Source organism: Micropterus dolomieu, linkage group LG02, assembly GCF_021292245.1.
Source record: "Micropterus dolomieu isolate WLL.071019.BEF.003 ecotype Adirondacks linkage group LG02, ASM2129224v1, whole genome shotgun sequence".
NCBI lineage: Eukaryota > Metazoa > Chordata > Actinopteri > Centrarchiformes > Centrarchidae > Micropterus > Micropterus dolomieu.
In genome coordinates this window covers 1,728,478-1,748,597 of record NC_060151.1, presented here as the reverse complement: position 1 = coordinate 1,748,597, position 20,120 = coordinate 1,728,478, and the positions used below count along the sequence as shown (strand labels likewise).

The 20,120-nt window shown below is 43.1% G+C and overlaps 1 protein-coding gene across 1 annotated transcript in view; it reads left to right on the top strand.

Moving 5' to 3' along the window:
• Nucleotides 1-1,041: 1,041 nt before the first annotated feature.
• si:dkeyp-72e1.9 overlaps nucleotides 1,042-20,120 on the top strand; it is a 104,160-nt gene continuing 85,081 nt past the window's right edge. Inside the window, exon 1 of the mRNA XM_046030507.1 lies at nucleotides 1,042-1,469. Within this exon, the coding sequence (XP_045886463.1) occupies nucleotides 1,405-1,469 (65 nt within the window). The 5' untranslated portion in view covers nucleotides 1,042-1,404. The remainder of the gene's footprint in view (nucleotides 1,470-20,120) is intronic.

Genomic DNA, 20,120 nt, shown 5'->3' with positions numbered 1-20,120 from the left:
ACAGGTGCACAGTTCCTGCTGTGCTAATATGATAAGTGTTTTACAACCTGCCAGATGTCTGAACTGCACACACTTGAAAAATTTAACCAAATAAAATATGAATAAAAACCGTGGCAGGACTTGAACTTAGATCTGAAGATAAAAAGTGGTAGGCCTACTGAGGAAATTGGAAATCCAGCAACAAAACAAAGTGATCATTGCAAAGCACACTGTAAGCATGACTGTAACACAATGTATCAGTCATTGTTTTCTCTTCCAAGCTCGGAGCAAAGGAGTGATCCCAGGAAGAGAAAAAAAGGTAAGAAATCATTTGGGTGTCCTCTCCCTGTTGTTTCATGAATAAACAGTGCATATAACAGTGTGTGTGTGTGTGTGTGTGTGTATATATATATATATATTTATATTTATATGGGCAGACCTATAGGATTTTCTTTTATAAGAATATAATGTCCCATGTAAATAGTAATGAGCCAAGGTGCAACACGTAGGCCTATACCTGGCTTTTAAAGGGAATGGGAGATGCACTTTGTTTATTACTTGTTACTCCAAAATGAGTATAGAAAGAGGGCCACTGCTGTTACTCTGCCAGAAATCTTGGATAAAATAGGCCGTCTTACAAGGAACTGGTGCAAAAACCAATGCTTGCTATTCACTGCTGGATGGTGGATCTCAGCACCGGGGAACTGAGCAAAATGCACAGTGACATCAAGCAGAGGGCAACAAAGTGGGATGTTAAACTTTACAGGAAGAAGATGCAGAAGGGGCTCAGCACCTGACAAAATACATCAGGAAACATAATGAGGAAAAGCTTCTGTACTGTCTCTGATTTGTTGGTGTCTCACTTTACAGCTCAGACCAATTTTGCAAGGTCAATTGGACCTAATTTTCCAGAATTTTCTTTCCGGAAAACATTATTCTCCTAATCTTACGACGTTAAGACCCCCTGTGGCCCTAATAGTCTACTCAGTCGTAGTTAAATAAGATGACTGCCGTGAATTCTTCCAAGCAGGTAAACTACTTCCCCCGTGTGGATTGCCGTTTTTCTTAATTGGCCATTGAACGCAGCAGCACTGATCCACAGGAGATCCAGCCACCACCTGCTGGACGCTCAGAGCTGCGGTGCGGCTGAAGAGACATTGATATTTCGTCAAACAGATGGGTTAAGGTCAGTCGGCAGGAAAACGTCCACGTGTCGGTCAGATTAGAATCGGGCCGACAGAGCGTCCCGTTCCCGGCGAGCAGCGTCCGTCTCAGTGATTTGAAGGGGGATGAGTGCTGACACATCCACGCAGTCAGCGAAGGAGGCCAGCTGAGGAGCGACAGGGTGATGCGGCTCTGGGACTGGGGCACTTGGTTTCTGCTCTGAAAGTTCACGGCTGGACACCGGGACCACGTTTGGATAATATGTCTCTGCTGAAACAGCGTGGGAGAGAGCTTGAGCGCTTCGACGGACTGTCGCTCATTTACTGGTACGTGAAGTGAAGTTTGGGTTGAACCCCTGCGCGTGGCGTTCGCTCCGAGAGAGAGCATGCATTCCAAAACGTTAGGAATCTGGAAACTTCTGTTTCCCTAACCGTGACTGAAGGAAGACCTGCCACATCTGACAGAGTCGCCACATTTAACATAGGCTACTGCTCTTTTAATCAGATTCTTTACACTCGCTCTCCTCACAGCCAGTGTGCGCGCAGACACAAAGCTGGTTGTATTATATAGAATTAAAGTGTCGTTGCAGTTAGCCTATCTGTCGAATTGGCCAGATGACATTTATGATTCATCACCTGCAGTATCCTTCATTGGTGACATACTGTTGAGCTGAGGTGATGTTCACTGGCTTTTTGACACGTTGCACACATCTCATTAGTGAACTGGTTTTGTGTCTTTGCCTAATTCTTTTAAATTGTCACTACAAAATGACACAAGATGAACAGCTCCATCTATTTCAAAATGAAAGGAGGTCCTTCCTTTTGACCCGTTTCAACGACTCAATGCAAAAACATGCAGCTTAAGAAAACTCATAATTAACACTACCTCAAATGTGCAGTTAGATTTAAGTATTTACAGAGTAAGATGGAACTGTTTTAACTTGGATTTTTTTAAAGCACATCGACAAAGTTAAGCAACATAATGTCAAACCACTGAAATGTCATATGGGACCACATGACACATTGGTCAGGGTAAATAGAAAATACATTTAGCATCCATAAAGCAACAGCTAGAACAATAACTTAGGAAAACAAGAGTTTTCAAAATAAAAATAAAGATGTAACGTGAATGATCCCATGGGAAAGTAGGGCAGTTTGGAGCAGGCCAGTTCATTTTGTTCTTGTGTATTGTCCCGAGGGGAGGAGTCAGTCAGCTAAATGTAGGTGCTGAGTGGACTGTTGGGGCTGGTTCAGCCAGGAGCGCTTTAGAAAAAGGCAAGCTGAAGGGAGGTGATATAACACTGCTGGGTGCCCTGTTCTCTGGATGCCACCTGACGTTTGCCAGCCCTCTCTCCCACAAACAGAACCACTCCTAAAGTTTCCTCATGATTCTGTCCTCCCAGAAATTACCCGAGCTCTGGGACTACTTTCTGATTTACGTCTCAGGAGCCTTAGAGTTTAATCCTGACAGCGAAGACGTAGACCTGGGACTATTTCCTCTCAGGATGAACCCCACCATTAAGACCAGGTACGTGTGACACAGGGAGAGTCAGGAGCAGCGGTGTACAGGGATGCTTACCTACCTCCTGAGAAACTGCTGCTTTATATCGCTGCCAGAGAAAGGTCAGTTTAGCTGGGATGCTGTGAGGAGTCTAGAAATATAGCCAAACCTGCTATTTTACATGAAGTTGATGTATCTCGGTGGAAAACCTCAGCGACATCGAGAGAACAGGATAAGTGTGTGCCGTAGATAGAAAAGTACTTTCTGAAATGGCTTGATTTACAATTAACCTTGAGCACAGTCCTTCACCTCCTCACTGCACATTACTTGATAAATATTAAAACTGATGTATTCTTAGTGTTAAAGTGTGGTAAACTGAAAATGAAAAAGGTAACTCAGAGGTTGGCAGAAGGTGGGTAAGGAATAAAGTGATGAGTGGATTGGAAATCATTCATAGTTATCTTGGCTTATTTCTGAAATTTGTATTGATGTAATGAGTTAAAATTACACAGTTTCCCTGTAGTCTCATATCGGTCAATAAAATGACAGCCATAGTTGTTGGCTGCAGTAGTGGTTATATAGTATGTGAAGCATTAATGAGTCAGAGTAAAGACTGTTTTGTTAAAAACAACAAAAAGACAAATGTAAATGAAGAGAGCACTGTGTCTGTTAAATAGACTGTTAAGTACAGAACAATTGGAGCTTTCATAAATTTTTATTACAGCAACGGTTCCATGTGGGTGATCTGTCAGGTAGTCCCCTGCAAAGAGAAGAATCATTTCTGGTACTGACGCCATACAGAATGTGTAAGAGAGTGACTATTTTGGTGAGTGTGTGGTCTGGTGTTCGTGGTCTTATTGGATGGCAATAATCATGATCAAAAAAGTAGTTTGGCCCATTCTTACCTTGTAGTTTTGCTGCGTTTCTTCTTCACACTGACTTATAACGAATGAACCAAGAGGAGTAAACATAGAGTCATAAGCACTGACAGGTAACTCATCCGTTGGAGAGTTTTGTTGATGTCATTCTGCATCATCAGCACTACATGCATGCATGCAAGCAAGTTCCTGTGGCTGACAGCAGGTCACGCTGGAGACACTCAGCCTGAAGCGATCATCGTCTGTGGCGTCACAAAAAGCTCATGAAGAAGTAATAGATTACAAGCATTATTTGTTGAGGCTGGAACACATCTGCCATAATGATGAAGAGGTAGACACAGGGTGAAAAAGAAGCACAGCACTGTGGTATTACCGGGAGGATAGAGGTAACATTTGAATTGTTTTTCTCACTTTTTATTGATGAACTGTTAAAATATTGAGTAGGACACAAGTACAATACACCTTTTCCAAGTATCAGGCAAAATCTCTGATGTGCATATACTGTATGTTACAATGGTAAACAAATGATCGTGCATGATTATATAGATCATTGATTTATGATCACTTAGGAGATCACATCTGTGAAAGCTGATGATCAGCAGATGAATTAAATAGCAGTTAGGTTTTGAATTCATGCTATATGGGTCAAACCATCAGTAACAACAGTTAAAGTGTGAACAGATGAGGCTACAGCAGCTCCTCGGGACTGTTCTGAATGCACAGACTGGCCCTTGTTCAGAGAAGCCACCCCCCAGGAGAACCACATCAACCTGAGGAATATATATCAGTGACATAAATCAGCATACATGTTGATGATATGGAGTTCACAAAGACAATAAAATCATTCCCTGAAACAGTGTTCCATGGAGCATGAATCACACACTGCTGCTGCCAGCACAGATCAAACGGGATGTTAAGACACTGAGACAGATGGTGCACCGCTGAGTGCAAACACTGTTCTTTTCTGTTTCTGTCTGTCTCTTCCATTTCAGTTTCACATTTTGCTTTTGGCACTCGATGCTCGGGCTGGACGGCACCATCAGGCTGATATTGGCTTTTTGTCTTCAATTTCAAAAATTGTCACTTCTGATTATAATGGAAGAGGTTCCTGCTGTGACTGTAGTGGTCTGTATTATTTTTCAGGTGACTCATTTAAAGTTAAATGTGTGTTGTGGCAGGATTTTACTTGGCAGTCTGTCAAACTTGATATTTAGCTCATAAACGGTTGTCTGGAACAGACCCAGAGGCTGGGTAAGGTTTAAGGTGATAGCTTTATTGATTATTGACAGATTGCAACACAGTTGGTTAAATTGCGCTTTTTCTTCTTTGCCGTTCTTCTCATTGATAGGTCTAATGAGTGGTGGAGCGGGTAGAAGCATAGATATGCGATTGGATGTCAAAGTGCCTTTCTTTTTAACTTGGATTGAAAAGGCTCAACTGGTTTTAAATGACTGCAGAACTCCATTGTGACAGGGCTGAATAAATCGTAACATTATGTTATGCCATCTATTGTCTGGCAGTTATAATAGAGTTGAAGGGCATTTACTCCAAAATGAGCTTGCAAATCACCTAAAAGGTTTCCATTGGTATGCTGAGGTCAGAGAGCATTGTATCGTTAGTTGGTATCAATTGTTTTTGGTATGAAAATATTCCACCTTTTACTGTAGATCTAGAACACTGACAGCTTTTCTCTGAAACACGGGTCAAAACCTCACAGATAGCACTTTGCTTATTTGGCTTGGTGTCCTTGACTTGAATTTCATTGTGAAACTGACCGTAGGCTGTGACAGAGGTGGCAGGTGAGACTGGATGCACTTTGACAGGTTATTTACCCGACTCCTGTCCTGTGGAATTCAGGCCTCTGGTGGCAAGAAACATCACTTTAATTCTGCTGTGACAGAGGAAAACAACATGCTCTCATTAAGTCACCTGGCCTTAGCATCTTTCACCTCCTTATCGGGAACACATTGTTATGATGTGCATTTGTCCTTTGTTCCTTTCCTGTTAATTCAGGGCCAATATTGCATAGATTTATGTGTAGAATACATCCTGGCAGGACAGTATACAATCTCCTATTTTATTTACTTGTATCAATATTGCTTTTAAGAGGCTGTTGAAATAAGGTGACCAGATTTCTGAAATGAAAATATATATATTATTTTATATGAAATAAAAATTGGGGACAATTTCTGTTTCATAATCTGTCAAATATAACTCTTCTTAAAGTCATTTTGAGGCAGAAACTAGCTTTCAGTCAATAAGTAGAGGCTGCAGTCACTTTCTCGCAAGTGGAATACTGCATTTTATGTTTGTTTTGGCCATTTAAAGGTTTCAACAGGTAAAAAGGACTGAATTGGTTGGTACATATCAAGTTAAATAATGTAGAGTAATGAGGATGATTGCAAAAGAGATAATGTCTTTATTTTTTATATAACTCAGCTGTAAGTCATGTTAATTATAGGCTACATTCCATTTTCTAAATAGGATATTAGACATATGCCTACCAAACACATAATCCATCAGCAGCAACAGGCTTCTATTATTGCCTATAATCACGTAAAGGACAGACCTGGTTACGCTTACGACATAAAGTGATGTTTATTTGCACGTTATGTCTATTTGATCCAGATAAAAGCAGCCGTAGACGTAAAGAAACTGGGTAAACCGATAATGTTACATGCTGCGTGTGCTCCCGCGAACGACAATCAGTTTCTGGCCTCGTAGAATCCAATTTCGTATCTGTTAACACAGCTCCAGACGGAGACATGCCACCAAACCCTATGTCACTCTATGTTGAAAGGCATTCTAGTTTTCACGATTATGCCTCCAGCTGTGAACACCTGGAGACATGCAGTCCCTCCAATTCAGATCCTCTGTCAGACTAGATTAAGGTAATAGGTGAACTGTTGTCCTCTGCATGTTTACACCGTTAGCACAGAAGCTTTGGACAACTGGGAGAGAGAGTAGGTTTAATTTAATAAAGTTTAATTTAAACTTTAAAGCTAATAGAACCGCTAGCTGCATGGCTAAATGAGCTAACTAGCTAACAGCAGCTATAGTTAGCAGCAGTTAGCGGTTACTTTAGCAACAAGCACTGTCTGTCCATCAGCATACTCATTAAATCACAGAGAGTAGAGGCAGAGCAGTCGGAGGACATTAGGAAAATATTTTCTCCATAAAATAAGATCCTTCACCAAAATCTGTAAAGAAAGTTGTGCTTTGCACAGTAGGCCCCCAGAAACACTCAGCTCTGGCGGCGTCTATAATTTTTCCAGCCTAATTCTGGTCTAATTTGTGTTCTGATAAACAATAATTTGATCACATTCAGGTTATAACAACAACGCATTTGGTCTTTGCATACGGAAATGATTTACATGTTTATTTGCATATAGAGCATATAGAGGTAAGTGAGATCCAATCAAAAGTCACCCCAGACGCATGTGTAGACACTAATGCCAGGTGTGAACGTGGAGACAGTGTAGTGTGGCTGGATAATGAGCTCCAGGAAGAGTCTTTTTGTCTACAATTCTTCTTGTCTTTCACAATGATGGAATCCAACCTTTGGGGCCTGCCAATGCTTTATCATTTTTTTTAATTCTTCCCCAGATATATACTTCAGTACAGGTGTGCCTTAGAGGGCAATAATCCCTGGGATTTAGGAGCTTGGTTTTAGCTTTCCTTTTTGTTTCACTTAATTCACTCAGCTTGACACCGCATTCATGTCATCAGATCTCTGGTTGGTGGAGAGGGTTACTCTCTAACCAATCAGTACTGAGAAATGTATGCTTCCTGCCATTGTCATTTACAGTCCACATACAAATGTGGTCAAATAAATATGCTGATCTAAGTGTTGTAAATTTAAGTTGACATAAAACAATCTGTATAGCTCAGCTCAGCTACACTTGTAGACGTGTACAATTTTAAGGTAATTTTTATTAATTATTTTTATTGGATATAGCAAGGTAGCCATCTAGCTATGTGGGGAAATGATGCTCCTTAATTCTACCTACAATACTCTTGACTAGTTGATTTGGGGAAAATAGCTGTCAGTGAGCACAACACCAGACTTGTATGACATCTTAAGGGTGTCTCTGGAACTTGGAATGTTCTCACTTACCAACAATGGTGAAATTCCCTCCACTCCAAGACAACTTAATTGAATGGAGTTAAATTTGTAAATGGTCTTTCTGGTATTCTGATCACTCAAAGCGCCTTTACACTACATCACATTCACCCATTCATACTGAGGGCAGAGGCTAACGTGCCAACTGCTCATCAGAACAAAAATGAACATTTACACACTGGCACAATGGCAGCGGGCAGCCCACTAAACCTTCTGAGCCACAGCCGGCACTTCGTGCTACTCAAAGAACTGAAAATGCCATGTTAAAAACCACAGCAATGTGTCTTATCTCAAACGTCTTTACTGTTGCACAACATGTCTGATGGTGCTCAAAATGTTAGAGGCAATCACCTTTATCTGGATAATCCAAAGACTTTTCTGTCAACAGGTTTATTCTGTGCTCTATTCAGAATGCAGAATATAGCTCTGATAAAAAAACTCCCAAGAAGTTCTGCAGAGAGTCCAGGGTAACTGGGATCTTGTTTGGAAAAACATTACTCTTTAATATTTCAATTTTAAGAACCTGACCACCACAACAATTTCATTTGCTTCAGTTTTATCTCAAAAAGTCAGCAGATAAAACTGAAACTGCGTGCATGGCTAAATACTACTAGAACTAAGTGAGAAAATATATCTTGTTTTATGTGTTTAGTGAACTGACCCTTTTAAAAAGTATACTAAGTTTAAATACACTGAACAAAATTATAAACGCAACACTTATTTTTTTTTCCCCCCATTCATCATGAGCTGAACTCAAAGATCTAAGACTTTCTCTATGTACACAAAAGACCTATTTCTCTCAAATATTGTTCACAAATCTGTCAAAATCTGTGTTAGTGAGCACTTCTCCTTTGCCAAGATAATCCATCCACCTCACCGGTGTGGCATATCAGGATGCTGATCAGACAGCATGGGGATTGCACAGCTATGCCTTTAGGTTTTATTGACAAAAACAAAAGTCTTGCGTTTATAATTTTGTTCAGTGTACGTTTGTCGATGTAAGATGGCCCATACCAGATTGAGAAATAATTTATTTTAAATTTAAATTCAAATTAACTTAATGCAGAGTGTACGAATATTGATGTCGTGAAGAATTCATCATTGCACATGGAAAATTATTTTAGTATATGTTTAAGTAAAAATCATTAACAGAAAATGAAGTACAGTACAGAAACCTTGGCAGAAAGTATTATGTGTCAATTTCCATATTCCATGACAATGAGCCAGGTCCACAGGATGTAAATTTTGTCATCTGTCCTTTTTTGTACGGGTGTCTGCAGCTCAAAATGTGTGACCGTACTTACATTCTGTACACCCAGACTGCACATGAATGGACATGTGCCTCCACTGTCACCCAATGTCTACATCCAGTTCTGTTTGGAGTATATCAAGTATGTTGGTGTTTTTATCTAACAAGGGAGCTTATAGGACAAATGTTCATTTGTGGGGCCACCTTAAATACTTAGTCTCTAACATTTTACAGACTTTAACAGACCCTGTGAAAATCAACTCCATTCTTCCTTGTCAGGTAAAATCAATACCCAGTAATGGGATTTCAATTCACACCTTATCGACCACTCCCATCCCCATTCCCTCTGGTGATGACTGATTTGCTGGGAATGACTTCTTTGGGTTTGATTTTCTCTCCAAAGAGATGTGGATCCTGAAGCAGAATGCTGACTGGATTTGCCTCCAGGGAGGTTTGCTTTTTGCTGCTGATTTTTCTCTCTCCCCTTCAACGTATTGATGTTTCCTTGCTTAGCTGAGTGGTCTGTTCTGTGTCAAAGGTATCAGACAGTTGTCCTGTTCTGTCTTCATTTCAAGTGAGAGGATGTAAGTGGGCTGCTAGTGTGTGCCTTAACAGCTGTAATTAGCTGAGACAAGCCCAGATGCCTTCCATTCAACTGAAGGCTAATTAAGGAAGCACTCACTCATGCTTTTCAATGTTCATTTTGTTCCTAGGATGTTTTAGCTTAGGAGTCACTTCTTTTGTATTTACCCTTTTTTAAAAGCTTGGAAGGATTACTCAAAATAAAAGTCCTGAACAAAGACAATTTTGTAATGATACAGCGCACTCAGGGTAAAATATTGTATAAAAACCTGTGATGATTTTGACCCTCCGTAGTCACAATTCTTCAAGTATAAATCATATCCAATATAAAGCAAATGTTAAATACAGCTGTTGCTGATGTAAGTTTTATTTCATGGCCAGTTCATGTTTAGTGTTCTTTGGGAAAATAAGATGAGCTGGTGTGAGACAATGTCACTTACCTATAAAAAAATGTTTCGGTGATTAAAACATAAATGGCAACTGGTTTGTTGTCAGACCTTCATAATCAGACCTACAGTTCTGCACTAACTGCTCACAAGCAGTGTGCAAAATACCCTTCAATCAGGGAGTACTGTATTTCCTACATTATCTGGGATTATTTCCCTATCTTTATTCAAGAGCATCATCTTTCAATTTGAGATCATGACTTACTGATTTCATGTTCGTATTTTGTAACGCTGTCCCTCTAAACCCTGCCCTCGCACTCAAACAGCTCCTGCTTGCATTTGCTCTGCTTCTCCTCAGACTGTGAGCTTCTCCGGACTCGTGAAGCATCCTCTTTGCTGTTGTAAATGTTACTGTTGCTGCTATAAAAACAACATTTAGTTATATTTAAAATATATTCTAATCCTGTTCTGACAGCCTGTCTGACATTTGAACTGTAAAACTAAGATGTACACTTAAGTATTTGTTTATCACAAACCACTTCATCATTGCAATACTGAACATGGTTATCGCACATTGTACATATTGTGCAGGCCTAATAAACATGGTGTAGCTCACAGTTTCAGTTTGACTTTACGACTTGTTGGGCTGTAATCTTGCAATAACTGTATATTTGCTACACTTGGGAGCAGCGGAAAAAAGTTGATATGGCAAACTTAATAAAGCAACTTTAGTCTCAAATGTCAGTGTTGACTCTGCTATAAGCTATTCACCATCTCCTGAGGGAAATATCTGGCTCTTTAGCTGGTAAATGCTTCACTGTGTTCACCAGCTGGCCTCTAACTGTGTCTGTCTGCTGCTGAGCAGGTACTGTACGGTGGCTTTATCAGAGCCTTTTCACTGAAAACAGCTGCTGCTGTGGCCAAATGAATGGATCATGGTAAATAAATATCTAATGATTGTGGTTGCTGTGGGGTTTGTGTCCACCTTGTGCAAACATACATGTGATGGACAGTATGTCTATCTGTATGTGTCGACCAGAAAAAATCTCAGCACAACTCTTCAGAGTGTAGTGCCCCTGTTTATCACATTTACCCTCCCTCTGATCCGCTTATGTGGCAGTTTAAAAAATGTGCAGGTGCTCACAGGAAATTAAATAGAGCAGACACAGTCTGTAATGCATGTCATCTCTTATCAACCTGTATCTGTCCAGCTTATTTTTACATTTTCATCATTAAACTCTATTCCTCTAAACATCACTTCTTTAATTCTCAATGTTTAAGTATTTGGATCATTCTTAATCCCCTCCAGGACTAGACGCAAAGCTTTCATCTACAAAGGAACCATGATATGACTGGTTGTTGTCTCTTTCAACAGTCAACAACTTCCTGTTTCCTGACTTTTTTATTTCAGTATTACCAACGCCATTATTTTTGACCCATTGCAGCACTCCCATTTTTTATTTTCTCTCAACATCCTGATTCTGTTGTCCACTGAATCAGGATGCAATCACAAGACATAACATACATAATAATCCATTATTAATCCGTAAGAGAGGTGGGTTGGTCTTTAATTAATGCTAGAAAGATCAACAGTACATGAAAGTTTTAATTAATGTTAACACAATGCTCTTATCCCTCCTGACTTTAGAAGTTTGTACTTCAAAAGCCAGCATGTTCACAACTTAAAAAGAAAATACATCTACTTGGAAAATGAAGGGAGGCAGGAAAAACATGGGTAAAATAATCCAATAATCAGCTGTTTAGCCACACAGCAGCGGTGCATTTTTATCCTTGAAAAATAAACTTGTTGTAATTAACATTTCAGAAGAGGGAGAAGTCTTTGATATTCTTTAAATCTTTTTTTATCTTCCACACTTTCCGACAGAAGGTATAATAGTGTTTGATTTTCAAGATCACAGAATATTTACTGAATGATGTCTACATCATTATTACACCCAACACAAGCTACAACCCAAGTTTTGTAACATCTTATAATATTCCTGGAGGAACTTATAGTGGGTGTGTAATTGTTAAAAACGGTTTACAGTATAGCCTACAGAGACCAAATATTGGCTATAACAACGGCAGGACAGAGATATCTGAACAGCATAGACTTTTTTTAGACTGTGGAGATTACAGGCACCAAGTTCAGGGAGGCAGACTCATCAGGGGTGAAAAGGTGAAAAGATGCAAATCCCCTAGAGGGGCAAGCCTCCCCAGGAAGAAATGTTTATTTATGAGCTTTAAAATGTGGATTTAGAGTTGACATGCTCTGGAAAAACTCACCCTTATGACTTGTGTGTGGAGGGGTGGTTAGCTAGCAAACCACCCCTCCACTGGATGTGGTTTTTGCTCTTTACAGCAATTGCAACGGCTGTTTGGTCAATTAAAATACAGGGCGTGGCTGTGACTTTCATAAATTGATTTCACAACAGTAAATGTAAATGCTCCGTACTTGTATAGCGCCTTTCTAGTCTTTTCGACCACTCAAAGCGCTTTTACACTACATCTGCATTCACCAGTCACACACATTCATACACTGAGCCTAAGTGCTCAAACGGAAACTAACATTCACATGGCGGAATAGCCGCCAGGGGCAATTCGGGGTTCAGTATCTTGCCCAAGGACACTTCGACACGCAACCAGGGGGAGCCAGGGATTGAACCAGCCAGGGATTGAACTGCTGACCGTACTTCCGATTAACGGCCAACCTGCTCTACCTCCTGAGCCACAGCCGCCCCAAGGTCAATTCATCTCAGCTTCTGTTGTTTACAGCGAGCTCTGCATTTGCCCACTTCTCAAGACACTTAATTAGGCTACTGTAACAAGCGTTCTGTTTAACTACATCATATTGTAGGTACATTTTAGCTAGGTTAAATGGCTACACCATTAGTCATGAATTAGTCTTGTGTTCCAAAACAAATACAAAAGTATTAGCCTTGCTAATTTTATTTTAGCATAAAGAAAATAGGAACCATCAGGAGCTAACGTTAAGTTGGCACTTTGGCAGAGGAGAAACAGAAATAGAAGGAGCTTTATTGCCAAGTAGTGTTTTACACATACAAGGAATTTGCTGTGGTGTTAAGGTGCTACAGACAGACATACAGCTGACATAAATAGATGTAGAAATATACACTGCTCAAAAAAATAAAGGGAACACTAAAATAACACCTCCTAGATCTAAATGAATGAAATAATCTCAATAAATACTCCTTTCATTACATAGTTGAATGTGCTGACAACAAAATCACACAAAAGTTATCAATGGAAAACAAATTTATCAACCCATGGAGGTCTGGATTTGGAGTCACACTCAAAATCAAAGTGGAAAACCACACTACAGGCCGATCCAACTTTGTGTAATGTCCTTAAAACAAGTCACAATGAGGCTCAGTAGTGTGTGTGGCCTCCACATGCCTGTATGACCTCCCTACATCGCCTGGGCATGCTCCTGCTGAGGTGGCGGATGGTCTCCTGAGGGATCTCCTCCCAGACCTGGACTGAAGCATCCGCCAACTCCTGGACAGTCTGTGGTGCAACGTGGCGTTGGTGGATGGAGCGAGACATGATGTCCCAGATGTGCTCAATTGGATTCAGGTCTGGGGAACGGGCGGGCCAGTCCATAGCATCTTGCATTAGGAGGAACCCAGGGCCAACCGCACCAGCATATGGTCTCACAAGGGGTCTGAGGATCTCATCTCGGTACCTAATGGCAGTCAGGCTACCTCTTCAGGCACATGGAGGGCTGTGAGGCCCCCCAAAGAAATGCCACCCCACACAATTACTGACCCACCGCCAAACCGGTCATGCTGGAGGATGTTGCAGGCAGCAGAACGTTCTCCACGGCGTCTCCAGACTCTGTCACGTCTGTCACATGTGCTCAGTGTGAACCTGCTTTCATCTGTGAAGAGCACAGGGCGCCAGTGGCTAATTTGCCAATCTTGGTGTTCTCTGGCAAATGCCAAACGTCCTGCACGGTGTTTGGCTGTAAGCACAACCCCTCCCTGTGGACGTCGGGCCCTCATACCCCCCTCATGGAGTCTGTTTTTGACCGTTTGAGCAGACACATGCACATTTGTGGCCTGCTGGAGGTCATTTTGCAGGGCTCTGGCAGTGCTCCTTCTGCTCCTCCTTGCACAAAGGCGGAGGTAGCGGTCCTGCTGCTGGGTTGTTGCCCTCCTACGGCCTCCTCCATGTCTCCTGATGTACTGGCCTGTCTCCTGGTAGCGCCTCCATGCTCTGGACACTACGCTGACAGACACAGCAAACCTTCTTGCCACAGCTCGCATTGATGTGCCATCCTGGATGAGCTGCACTACCCGAGTCACTTGTGTGGTGAAAAGAGTGAAAGCACCACCAGCAATCAAAAGTGACCAAAACATCAGCCAGGAAGCACAGGAACTGAGAAGTGGTCTGTGGTCACCACCTGCAGAACCACTCCTTTATTGGGGGTGTCTTGCTAAATGCCTATAATTTCCACCTGTTGTATATTCCATTTGCACAACAGCATGTGAAATTGATTGTAATCAGTGTTGCTTCCTAAGTGGACAGTTTGATTTCACAGGAGTGTGATTGACTTGGAGTTACATTGTGTTGTTTAAGTGTTCCCTTTATTTTTTTGAGCAGTGTATTAATATATAATAAAGAAAAAATAATAATAGTTTGTGGCCGGGATGGGAGGCATCAGCTGAAATCTTTCCTGCTCGCCTCAGAGTCCTCGAGGCGTACAGGTCCAGAAGAGAAGGAAGATTGCAGCCTATCACCTTCTGTGCAGAGCGAATGATACGCTGCAGCCTGCCCTTGTCCCTGGCAGTGGCAGCAGCGTACCAGATGGTGACGGAGGAGGTGAGGATGGACTCAATGATCAATGCTCAAGCGACGGGGGAGTCACTCAGGATGATGGGGGAGGGTGCAGCTGGGCTCTTCCTGAAGTCCACGACCATCTCCACTGTCTTCAGAGTGTTGAGCTCCAGACTGTTCTGGCCGCACCAGGTCACCAGATGGCCAATCTCCCACCTGTAGGCGGACTCATCCCCACCAGAGATGAGCCCAATAAAGCGTGGTGTCATCCGCAAACTTCAGAAGCTTGACAGACTGGAGGAGCAGGTGTTGGTATACAGGGAGAAGAGCAGAGGGGAAAGAACGCAGCCTTGAGGGGAACCGGTGCTAATGGTCCTGGAGTCAGAGACATGTTTTCCCATCTTCATGTGCTGCTTCCTGTCTGTCAGGAAGTCTGTTATCCACCTGCCGGTGGAGTCAGGCATGTTCAGCTGGGAGAGCTTGTCCTGCAGATGGTGGTGTTGAAAGCAGAGCTGAAGTCCACAAACAGAATCCTGGCGTAGATTCCTGGGGAGTCCAGGTGCTGGAGGATGTAGTTAAGGGCCATGTTTACTGCATCAACTACAGACCTGCTGGCTCTGTAGGCAAACTGCAGGGGGTCCAGGATTGGGTCTATGATGGATTTAAGGTGAAACAACACAAGGCGGGCGGCACAGTGGTGCGGTGGTTAGCACTGTCGCCTCACAGCAAGAAGGTTGCCCCGGCCTTTCTGTGTGTTTCTCCCCGTGTCTGCGTGGGTGGAGGCTTTGAAGCAGGCACATGGCATGACTCCAGTGACATGTTAAAAATGTCTGGAGACAGCTGATCAGCACAGTGCTTCAGGGTGGATGGGGAGACAGAGGGCCGATCAGTCGTGTGACGGGGGATGGTGTCAGATCTGTCCCATTGTCTTTCAAAGCAACAGTAAAACTGGTTCGGCCCGTTGGCAAGGCGTGAGTTGTTCATGGAGTGGGGGGATTTAGTTTTGTAGTTGTTGATCTGTCTGAATCCTCTCCAGACAGAAGCAGTCATTCCTTGAGAACTGGTGTTGTAGTCTCTCTGCATACAGCTGTTTAGCATCTTGCACTGCCTTGCTAAACCTGTACTTTGACTTCTTAAACCTGGCTCGGTCCCCACTCCTAAATGCCTCTTCCTTTTCCAACCTCAGCTGTCTGAGCTTAGCTGTGAACCAGGGTTTGTCATTGTTATAACACACCATGGTGCGTGAATGCGGCTGTCCTCACAGAAGCTGATGTAGGATGTCACAGCCTCTGTAAACTCATCCAGATTGTTGGTAGCAGTCCTGAAAACATCCCTGTCAGTGCAGTCCAAGCATGCCTGAAGATCCTCTACAGCTTCACTGGTCCATGAGCTCATTTTATGTTGTAATCGTCTGGAAAATGGTAGCATTTGTAAAGTTTAACAAGTAGTCCCAGAGCACTAACATCAGTTACATTCTACAAGTGGAATTTGGAATTACAAGTATGCTAGCTAATGTTAGACTCTGGAAATAACGTTACAATGCAAACAGTCCCAAGCTTGACATGTCATCATATAAGCCAGTTAAGGTTTTCATAATGGCAGGCTTGCTAGAGTAAAAAACTGACCTCCCAGAGACGGCCCTCTTCAGTCTTTGCTATTCTCAGGAGTGTTGTACATGGTAAGCACAGCTGCCATGTTTTTGGGGTTATTTGGCTTTTGTTTTTGACAATTCAGAAGGCTTGTTCTCATTTTGTTTCCTGTGACTGTCAGTCTGTACTCCTGAAAGTTGCAATGATGACGACCGAAACCCTCTAGACGCTGCCGCTCAGCGGCAAGATGTCCTGGGGCTGGCCGAGAAGCAGATAACTCCTGACCGCGCCTCCTGCCTGAGAGAGGGTATTCCCCCTCCAGGGGAGTTTCTACGGCTGACCCAACAGCAGTCACTGGAGGCAGGGAAACCAGGATGCGCTCATGCGCTCCGGAGCCACCAGGATGACCGCCAAGGTTGAAAACTGCAGGGAGGTCCAAAAGGCGGGGTCGAGCCGCCAGTCAGAAGGGTCCAGCTCCCGGCGGGTGGAAGAAGGATCATGGGCACTGTCATGCGTCGCCAGGCAAGAAGGAGCGCCTCCCTGCGTGGCGAGCATGCATGAATTAATCTGACACTGAGGCGCAGCTACCGAAGGGAACCAGCTGATGCTCGCCACAGCGGGGCCGGTCGTGTACCGCCTTGTGGGGCGGGACGCCACCTGACAGCCTTCCACACACAGTTAAGGAAGGTTCGAGCGCCCTCCTGTGTGTGGTGGGAGGGCCTGCACGAGGCTGTGTGGGAGCTCTCGTGGGTCCGCCGCCTTACCGCACTCCCAGTCGCCAGGGGATCCACATGAAGCCCCTAAGGGGTTGGCGACATGGAAAATGAACTGCTTGTTACATCGGAGTCAGGCTGCATGAAGGATGTCCAGCCAGCCGCAGCCGGTCCATATAGTGTGGGTGAAATGTGTTTAACGGCGGCTGCTGACTCAGCTGAGGCAGCAGCGGGCCGGGGAACATGCTCTTAGGGCACACATTTGTCTCAATAGAGAAAGTGCAGGCAGAACATGAACAGTGAACACACAATTCCCTCCAAAATGTCTCTGCCGCTTCCCGGACCGCCGTGGCTTCACAGGGGAAGTTAGACCATGAGCAGGTCTCCCCCAGCGCCTTGAGAGCGCAACGCTAAGCTGGCAAGGCAGAAGGCCGGGGGAGAAGGCGTAGGGAGCTGCGTCTGCAGCAGCCTTGGGCGCTAACCAAGGCGGTTTAAGTAATGTATTTTACGTGACAAATGACTAACTCATCGTGACACTATGCAACACTCATGACATGATTGAAAGATCTGTCTCTCCATTTCTTTGTTAATGATTAATCGGCTGCTATAAACGCAGATACCAATTTAAATACAATTAGCTCATATTGGCCGATAATATCGCCCAGCAGATAAATCAGTCCTGTATTAACTTGAGGTTTTTCCAATAAGTAATACCCTATAATTCAAAATCTTGATTGTGTGTACGTGTGTGTGTGTGTGTGTGTGTGTGTGTGTGTGTGTGGATTGGCGGGTGGGGGCCCTAAAAGACATTGTGCCCAGGGGCCTCTGACTTCATAATCTGACTATAAGTTGCCAATTTTATAACTTTGCCCACTTTTATTAACCGCTAATGTTAGCTAAGCTAATTCTTCAGAGCAGTGGCAGAAACCTGTAAGCTTAAAAACAGACCCCTCTTACACCGTCTCTGTGTGTTTCTCTGCTTGCGTATCCTTCTCACCTTTTTTACCCCTGACCAGTTTGCATGCCTGATGATGATGTGCTGACACTGTACTATAATCACACAGTGCACTGGGGAAGACGCTGCATACTTCGAGAAAGGGGGGAGAAAAAAAAGGGCCGTCTGATTGGCTGGACCGCAGCACAGTGTTTCCGCTTGTAATGTCTTTTCAACACAGCAAAAATAATCACTAAAGAAACCAAAAACTGCTTCTCCCTGCTGTTGCATGTTTTAATATAGTTTTATATTGGCAGCAAGCAGCATTTGTGAAAACTGCTCTGTGCACCAGTGTGCATGCATTTACACCACTGAAACGGAAGGAAATAAAGTAACTTTATCAAATACAAAAGTTCAAACAGACATCTGTAGAATGATATTAGTCCAGGATCATTATTATCGTAGTAACAAGCATTAATTGTCAGGATTGTCGAGAGGCTAACAGGATTAGGGCCCAAATGCAAGACACAGTAAACTGCCGAACACACTTACTGAAGTGGCAAGAGACAGAGCACGAACAAGTTACAATGATCCAGCAGTGGCTCAACAGAAACACAGGCAATATATAAAAAAGCTTAACGAGCAAGGAAGGAACACACAAGTGAGACAAATCGGAGCACTCACAGATGGAACAGTAAACGGACAGGAACAAACAAGAGACGAGCCCCCCAAAACAGACAGTACCAAAATACAGACATGTACATGGACAAAACAGACCAACATGCAGACCAAAACCCAAAACCAAGCATGCCACAGAAAACACAGACTATTTCAAAATAAAATTGGGAAACCGTTTGAACAGACATACACACAGACCAGGATCCTGACAATGGTATAAGAATCCATACAGATGGAGAGGGAGGCGAGGAGAGAGGAGCATGAGTGCGTTGTGAAAAGTATCCCGGCAGTCTAGGCCTATAGCAGCCTAAGGGATGGTTCAGGACTCACCTGAGCCAGCCTAACTATAAGCCTTATGAAGGAGCTTGATAGCTGAACGCTCAGGTTCCCATTCTGTTTTCCATTTGAAGACTCTAGGAACCACAAGTAACCCTGCATTCTGGGAGGGCAGTGCCCTGGTGAGATAGTAAGGTATGAGCTCTTTAAGATAAGCTGGTACCTGACCAATAAAGGCTTTGTAGGTGAGAGGGATTTTAAATTCTATTCTGGATTTTACAGGAAGCCAGTGCAGAGAAGCTAAAACAGGAGAAATACGATCTGTTTTCCTGGTTCCTGTCAGTACATGTGCTGCCACATTCTGGATCAGCTGAAGAGTCTTAAGGGACTTATTTGGACAGTCTAATAATAAGGAAATGTGAGATAGCCTCGCACTGCTAACCCTTACTTCCAGCCTAGAAGTAAGAATGTGTGGACTAGTTATTCTGCATCATTTTGAGACAGGATGTGCAGATTTTTGCAATGTTACATAGGTGAAAAAAGGTGGCCTTTGAAGTTAGTTTTATGTGGATATTAAAGGACATACATACACTCACCTAAAGGATTATTAGGAACACCATACTAATACTGTGTTTGACCCCCTTTCGCCTTCAGAACTGCCTTAATTCTACGTGGCATTAATTCAACAAGGTGCTGAAAGCATTCTTTAGAAATATTGGCCCATATTGATAGGATGAAATGATTCGAGCTTTGTGACATGGTGCATTATCCTGCTGGAAGTAGCCATCAGAGGATGGGTACATGGTGGCCATAAAGGGATTGACATGGTCAGAAACAATGCTCAGGTAGGCCGTGGCATTTAAACGATGCCCAATTGGCACTAAGGGGCCTAAACTGTGCCAAGAAAACATCCCCCACACCATTACACCACCACCACCAGCCTGCACAGTGGTAACGAGGCATGATGGATCCATGTTCTCATTCTGTTTACGCCAAATTCTGACTCTACCATCTGAATGTCTCAACAGAAATCGAGACTCATCAGACCAGGCAACATTTTTCCAGTCTTCAACTGTCCAATTTTGGTGAGCTCTTGCAAATTGTAGCCTCTTTTTCCTATTTGTAGTGGAGATGAGTGGTACCCGGTGGGGTCTTCTGCTGTTGTAGCCCATCCGCCTCAAGGTTGTGCGTGTTGTGGCTTCACAAATGCTTTGCTGCATACCTCGGTTGTAATGAGTGGTTATTTCAGTCAAAGTTGCTCTTCTATCA